The following is a 7,709-nucleotide window of genomic DNA, read 5'->3' as shown; positions in this document are numbered from 1 at the left end:
GAAGCTGCATGTGTCCTGTAATTACAGGGTCAAACTGACAAGGAAATTAAATGTAGTTGTCTGTTTTAGTCTGTCATAAACAATATAATGAAGTACTTGTATTACAATATAGTACCTACATAATGTATACATCCAACACAATATAAACTACTATAACCTGGGGAAAGAAGTCTAAAAACGTTGGTTAAGCAGCAGAAAATTCCCTATTTTTACCAAAAAAAATCAGCCCTGAAGTAGTGGGCGTGGCACATCACAGGTGAGTGGCAGGAGGAGGACACCTCAAACACAGGAAGTGGCGAACCGCCAATCAAATTTAAAGAAGAAGAAGAAGAACACAGGAAGTTGAGAACGGTGGGCTGTTTTTTTTCTCTCGGCATAAACACGACCACATTGTGTACGGAGTCCAAAAGGTAGGAAATAATGTGTCTCTTTGTTTTATTCACGAGCCTAGAACCAATTACTTTACATAAAAACACGTGGATGAATTTCGCAACAGGAGAGAAATCCTGAGCGCTGCTATAAATTGCAGGCCTGTCACAAGAATGTGCGTTGGGCTCCCATGTTAAAACACAGAAATATGCCAATGAAATCACGTAAACGTCCAATTTACTTTGCTGACATACTGCACCTCATATATATGATTAAATTCATACAGCCTACTTCAATTTCTGAGAGCCCCAAAATCATCACCACCGTTTCCCGACTACTCTACGAATGAAGAGACCTCACTCTGTCTTGGGCCCTTCTCCTCGCTCAGCCTCCAATCTCCCTTAAACACTCATTCATGCTGCTAAACTGTCCACAGTGGCAGTTACAGAGATACAAGCCAACTGTTCGCTTTTGTGTATGAGGGTCTGTAACAGGATTCATGTCCACAGTCTTCTTTTGAAGGCAGAGGAAAATGCCAGAGAAGGTAAGAAACCACCAGAGGAGCGACGAGTACAGGAGCAGGGACAGAGACTACTCACACAATAGAGACCACCCATCATATGATGGCAGAGACCGCAACCAAAAGCCAAGAGACATGGACGCCACAGGCTCTGCTGGTGACAGGAGGGCCAAACAAAACAGACAGAGGGACATGACAACTGCCTCTCACCAGGACCACGAAGGACCCTCAAACCTGTAAGGGACCACATGCTTTCTATTCACATGTCCCCACACTCACTGTCATGTCCTCTACACACACTTTCACCATCTGTTGCAGAGTTATTTATTTGCATTTTTATGTAAAATGACATGCTTTGTCGTGATATTGTTTGTGGTATTGTCCTCGTAGGTCCAGAGAGACTCCGGGCAATCACTCTGAAGGGGAGTATTATGAACGACAACACAGACAAGCTCTTTACAATCTCAGATACATCTTAACCAGCAGAGGCAAGTATATATATTTGAGACTTCTTCTGGGAGGTGTTGGTTACAATCAAAGTGCATGCTCAGCAGCAATTTCCTTAATTTGTTAGGATGGCCCCCAAAATTAGTTTGAGAATATTAAATGCAATACACATTTATTAAGTGCAAATTAAATGGACATTAATTGAGACCAGCAACTTTTTGGCACTTTTACTTTAAATAAAGATATTTTTGTCGATCAATACATTGACTCATCGTTTCAGCTCTATCTCACCGTGTTGCTATCCATTAATGTCAGTATTGTATTTCTCCTGTGTCTCTTAGGTATCTGCCAGCTCATGGAGCTGTTTTTGAATCTGCTTTTGGTCATCTGTGCCGGAGTGCCACACAGCAACAACGGGGGCTACCGTGACCTGGCCAGCCTCGGTGGAATCTACGCTTATCACTTTGGTGGAGCCAATGCCTTCACTGGAAAAGATGCAGTCAGGGTGAAGGAGCTGGACCAACTGTACCATCAGCTCAAGCGGCCTCCGTACGCCTTCACCATGGCCTTCAGTGGGGTTTTAATGATCTACGCATGTACCATGCTTGGCCTGGGGATTTTCAGGGTCCCTTACCGCTGGCCCGCCGTGCTGCTCGGGGAGGCCCTGCTCAACTCGCTGATCGGCCTGGGCTACATCCCTGCACTGGCCTTCTACTTTATCAAGCTGCAGGAGACCTACAATGATCCTATCTGTACGGAGAGAGAGCAGATGTACAAAAGCAAAGGGCACAAGGGCTTTGGTTGCCAGTTTCACGGTGCAGATATCGCAGGAGGTCTCTTTGGGGTGCTGGGGGTGTTTGTTTTCATCTTTGGTGCAGTGTTGGCTGTCAGAGCTTTCAGGTCAGTGCGGGAGCTAAAGAAGCAAAAGACAAATGAGGACAACAATTTATAAGACTTTCCTCTCTGGCACATTTGAACAAAAGTGAGATTGATTAGAATTTCCTGTGACAAGACAAGATGGGAGTTTTTTTTAATCATATAAGGTGTTATGTATTCACTATGGTTGAATGTGATTTTAATTTTTTGTAATCCACTTTTTATACTTTGAAGAAGTTTCTGGACTTGATTTTGTAGAATATTTGTTATATCTACTACTTTTCTAGTTTACATACCTGTGTACTGTCTGTTACATCTTCTATAAACATGTAGCTATAATAAACCACTCCAATATTAAGTGTTTTGTATTACTAATTGTTCATTAATAAATAATAAGATAACCTCAGATTAAGAGGCAGATAGAGAAACAGTTTGATTGCCAGAAATACCACCAGATAATATTTATTCATTTTTTCAGTTGGGTAGCACAGACAAACAGAAGTTGCAACAAAGAATATCAGACGTTGCCAGTTAGTTTAAGAATAAGATATGTGATATGTCTGATGACTGTCTGACTGAATCAACTGTTTCTCGACACCAATTGTCTCAAGCTCTTGAAAGGAGGACCTCCAGATAACCGTTTCAGATGTCTTTTCTACAGTGTAATGGTAAAATATGCATTTGAACTCTGTGTCCTCGATGTGAACTCGAAAACAAATGCGTCATCTATTAAGGAAAATGGATTGGCTTCTGAAAAAGTAGCAAAACTACTTGCAGAGTGGCAGAACAGCTTGTTCCTTACATGGAGTAAAGAAAGTGCAGACTAAGCAGTAATCAGAACTGGTGGTTGAAAATGCCTCATGTTACCTTGAATGTATCGAAGCTGTGAAAAGTCAGCTGGATACAGCAGACAGGCCCTCGGGGGTGCTGCACTTAGAATCTAACTTGTTGCTGTATAAATAAAGGTTACATATTCTGAAGCTTTTACCACAGACTGCTGAATACGTACTCTGTTGTATACTCTTCCCTTGCAAGCGAATAAACGGAGAAAAGACAACTTTGAATCTTCTGAAGACTTTTTTTTATTGATTTGTGAATAAAACTCTCTTCTCCCGATTAACTTAGAAATCGTCCACAACAACGTCAAAGGAGAAGAGTGCAGCAAAGCTTTCTCTGCTGACTTGATGTTGTCTTTTACAACAGTTACGGTTGTCATTCTGAGCTTCACCAATAGATGGCAGATCTACTGTGACCAGGAATTTACCCATGACTTCAACATATGAGCTGCAAGTCACATACTTTAACTTACATCCTTTTACATACTGCAGCTGGCCTTAAAACATACCCACTGTTGCATTCAATTTGGACATACTACTTCCTCATGACGTTGCATCTTGAACTTTGACCCTCTTGTTTTCAACTATTCGCTGGGCAGAGGATTGTGGGTCAGAATAGCCAGGACAGCATGCTGGTTTGCATACTGCAAAATGCGACTGGACGCAGTAGGACATACTGGTATTTTATGCATACTGCCTTTAACATTTGATGTATTGGGACATACTACATTTTTTTCTAGCACACCCAATAGTATGGTAGAGTATGGTAGTGTGGATATTGGAATCAAAAGATGGGACTTGATTGCAGGAGAAAACCTCAATAGAAAGTTAAACATATCCTATTACATTATAATAAAAAACATTGTAGACTGACCAAAAAGAGTCATTTTGATGATATTTATTGGCATGAAATCATCATAAAATCGGTGAGCAAAATGGACACAGGACAAAAAAATTCACAGTAAAAAGTTTTATTGCTACTTGGCTTAAAGTTAATTTAAAAACAGCGTGTCTGCTTAAAACTAATGATAGCAGCATTTCAAATAAAAACAACGACCGTCCTCCACTCTCAAAGTTTCAGGGAGTACAATTCTGTCTGACACACAGCGAAAGTGCTCATTGTTAGACCTGTTCTTAAATAATACATCTTTTGATTAATAAACATAAAATGTATCAGTAATCTGCATGATAGAATAAAAACTCAAAATATTAGATCTGCTCCATTTTGTACAGATAAATCATATATTGCATGTACTCTATGCTTTTATGTTTGGATTTATATTTAGGGCATGCTTTCAACATTAAATACAGCTTTAATTAGTACCTTCAAAAGAAGTACCACAACAAGAGAGACTTTTCTGCAGACTCCCCAATCACTTTAACTTCTGTAGTGGAGAGGGAAATATAAATTTGCATGAAACAATGAAGTACAAAAATAAACACCAGATTCTTGGCATCAAGAAAAAATATTCAAGCATTTCTAGAAAATAATGTACAGTACAGAAAGGAACCGTGAGATTAAACAATGGCTACTTTGGTCACATGTTAAACAACTGGAGCATTTCGGATCCGTCTCATTCACCATACCCACGCAGAATTACAGTCAGTCCATTATTCACACAGGCATGCATACACTTACTGAACGTGTGCACTTAAGCTTCGTTTTTACAAACAAACAGACATTTCGTAATGTACAGGGAGCTTGTCAAGCTGTGCAGAGAAAAAATGATCCCTTACTGAATCAGCAGTTTAAAAAAAAACACTGACACTGTTGCCTACTCAAATGCACATAATCTCTATTTTGGTGCACAAAGGGGATGAGGAGCATTTCATCACTGGACCCCCTCCACTTAAGAATTAAAGGGAATATTTTAGGCCAATGCACTGTACCCTGCATGTGCTCCCTCTTCCTGTATCTACTCACACAGTCCGCATATGTACATGCACACTGATGGATCAATATTCAAATATACTTCAAGTTGGAAACGTATATTGGACAGGACAGTGGGTGAATATATGGTGTGAACCAGAAGACAGACAGAATGAATGAACGTACAACTATATAAAAAGATGACCAAGATGATTTTGAATAGCACTAAATGTAGCAGTGCAATGCAGCCCAAACTAATTCAACTACACTGCAAATGAGCCAAAGCAAGGGACATACTCAGAAAATAAAAAAGAGCCTTGCAACTTGCACACACAATCCCAAATTACACACATCATACATACTGTACATACACCAGTCATTATGTATTTTCAGACATATTGAGAAATAGGATTCTTGTAGTTTTAGGTAATGAAAATGAAGCTCTGATATACATGAATATATATATATACAGTTGACACTTTGCATATTTGTATCAGCAATTCCCACCATTTAGTTTCAAACATTATGGAAAGTTCAATTTCTCCTCTCTGAACGTGCTTGACAGTTCAGTCTTCCAACTTGTTTCAGGTGTGTGTCAATATTATTCACAATCATAATCTGTCTTTCAGCTTTCCCAGCTGCACCTGCAGCGCCCATCCATGTTTCAGTGGCATCGGTCCAGACGCCGGACACCATGTGTCGGTCCCGGGTGTTTGGCATCTTCGGCACTGCACAGTCTGATCAGTAAAGTGACTGGAAGCAAATTTTTAGCCGCATAATAAATTATGGTTTCCCATTCCTCATTTTAGAAAAAGAAAAAAATCAAAACGTCAGTTGGAATCAGTGTCTGAATTCTAAATAAGCACAATAAGGACAATACCGGCTCCTTGATGTGGATTATGGTCAATATCATCTTAGACTAATGCTTTCATTACATGTAATTATTATAGAGAGGTTTCAAAAAACATTTCCAGGTACGCCAGATGTCGAGGAAGCAATGAGCTCAACGTTTCAACTAAATATCGATACTGGGTATAAATAAAGAAAACAATAACTGTATTGCCTCGGTTTCTGCCAGGAGGGGGGGCAAATTCATATTTATAGAGAGTAAGAGTAAAGTCAGCAGACAGTGTTAGAGTAGTTGAAAACATATATAGTGCTGTTTGTGGTGCCGATGTCAAAAATGTAAATATCATTCAGTAAAATACGGATGTTACTGAAAGCAAACAAAAGAAACTTCAATAACAAAAGAAATATTTGTCACATTAAAAACACACCATGAAGTAAATGTGAATTGTCTTGATGTCACTCTAAGTAAGCACATTTTGTGTTTGCTATGTATTCATAGACAAGAGGTGATATGTTGGACTGAGGGAAGCCACAATAATGAAAGCACGCTATGTTGAAAAATATATCATATATTAAACTCAAATATACATAACTCTGAATATAACTATTTTATATGTACAAAGTGCTTTTAACTATGAGTCAAAAACTGGCAAAATATAAGAAAGGACTCAGACTCGCACATCAATTAAGGCTTCATCACTGACTTATCACTCATTCCTGTGGAGCAGAGAAAGGGCAGAGGGGCTTCTTCGACAAACAACAGCCCGGAGCGAAAGACCTCAGTCACAAAAAGAACATGAGTGGGATGAAACGAAGGGCTTCTCCTTTCAAAAATACTGAGAAGTGTTTACTTTAAGGCTAAAAGGGAACACGGAAAGGTCCAGCTAGGCAACAGCTGTGGAATGCCATGAACTGCACCACTACTGACTTGGAGTGGCAAAAATATACATGTAATGTAGTAATCACTGACATGAGCAATTACCCAACTTTGGCCTTCTTATAACCACTGCAGCAGAGCTGCTTTCTCTTTTGGCACAAGGTGGGGAGGTTCAGGAACGGGCTCCATCATATTTACCTGATAATTCAAATAAATAATGTATTTTTTTTTTTTTGACTTTCAGCTGAGATAAATATGATTAATCTTACAAATATTAGGAAAAAATGGAAATGATTAGGAAGTCATGATATTACCTGCTGAAGCACTGTACGTGACTTAATGAGGAACAATGCATTATCTACTTAGTAACGGACTGAACCGGTGGATTCTTGTTGCAGTACCTTATACTGTTGCTGGACGGATTCTTTTTTTTAAAATATATATATCAACTGTTTGTTCTGAACTCTAAGCATTGACCCCTGATCAGGAAATGGCATATATGCAATATGTGGAAGTGAAAAATAGAATTGTTTTTTTATCCCTAATTTCTGCTCTTACATGTAGAAATGCGGTTCAAACGTTGTGGGATTTTGTGACTACAGACCAGCTTTAGTTCCGTTCATAATGGGCCAAGATAACACACCCTGGAAGTCATCTGGATGTGTGGGCAGTGCATTACAGAGCAAAGCAATATTTGCTGAGATAAAAAACGACAATAATTGAATCTGCCTCCAAAGACATGGATGGATGTTTACATATTTTAAAAGGGTAGCAGCCCCCAAAAGTTTGGATACACTAAAATATACAAACTTAGTACCAGTGGAAATATCTTACAGTACATATAAATACTGCTTTCATCCATCTCTTGACAAATGAAAAAATAACATAAGAAATGATATCCTGGGGTCCACTAATCTGTGACCATAAAACGGACTAAATTGAAATTAAACTTGTATTCCTCTATGCGGTTCTTAAGGGGACCATTTGATCATGCGCGGTCACAGATCATACTGTCATGAGGGTTTTTGAACTCAACAACACATCCGCTCTGTACAGTTGAATGAC

At 39.1% G+C, this 7,709-nt stretch overlaps 1 protein-coding gene across 1 annotated transcript; it reads left to right on the top strand.

Annotated features, from left to right (window-relative positions):
- The first annotated feature begins 327 nt into the window (after positions 1 to 327).
- marveld3 (MARVEL domain containing 3) lies at positions 328 to 2,551 on the top strand. The gene is made up of 4 exons (XM_079294264.1): positions 328 to 410; positions 879 to 1,125; positions 1,280 to 1,377; positions 1,678 to 2,551. Exons 2-4 carry the CDS (start codon positions 902 to 904, stop codon positions 2,286 to 2,288), a joined length of 933 nt encoding a protein of 310 aa, XP_079150390.1. The 5' UTR covers positions 328 to 410; positions 879 to 901; the 3' UTR covers positions 2,289 to 2,551.
- Positions 2,552 to 7,709: the final 5,158 nt, after the last annotated feature.

The sequence above is a fragment of the Melanostigma gelatinosum genome, assembly GCF_949748355.1.
Source record: "Melanostigma gelatinosum genome assembly, chromosome: 2".
NCBI classification, from domain to species: Eukaryota; Metazoa; Chordata; class Actinopteri; order Perciformes; family Zoarcidae; genus Melanostigma; species Melanostigma gelatinosum.
This window is presented reverse-complemented; position numbering and strand designations above follow the sequence as displayed.

Excerpts from the sequence above, each read along its gene's own strand:
- marveld3 (XM_079294264.1), top strand. The coding sequence starts at position 902 with ATGCCAGAGAAGGTAAGAAACCACCAGAGGAGCGACGAGTACAGGAGC. Across the intron at positions 1,126-1,279 it reads CACGAAGGACCCTCAAACCT|GTCCAGAGAGACTCCGGGCA; the intron begins GTAAGGGACCAC and ends TTGTCCTCGTAG. Across the intron at positions 1,378-1,677 it reads ATACATCTTAACCAGCAGAG|GTATCTGCCAGCTCATGGAG; the intron begins GCAAGTATATAT and ends TGTGTCTCTTAG.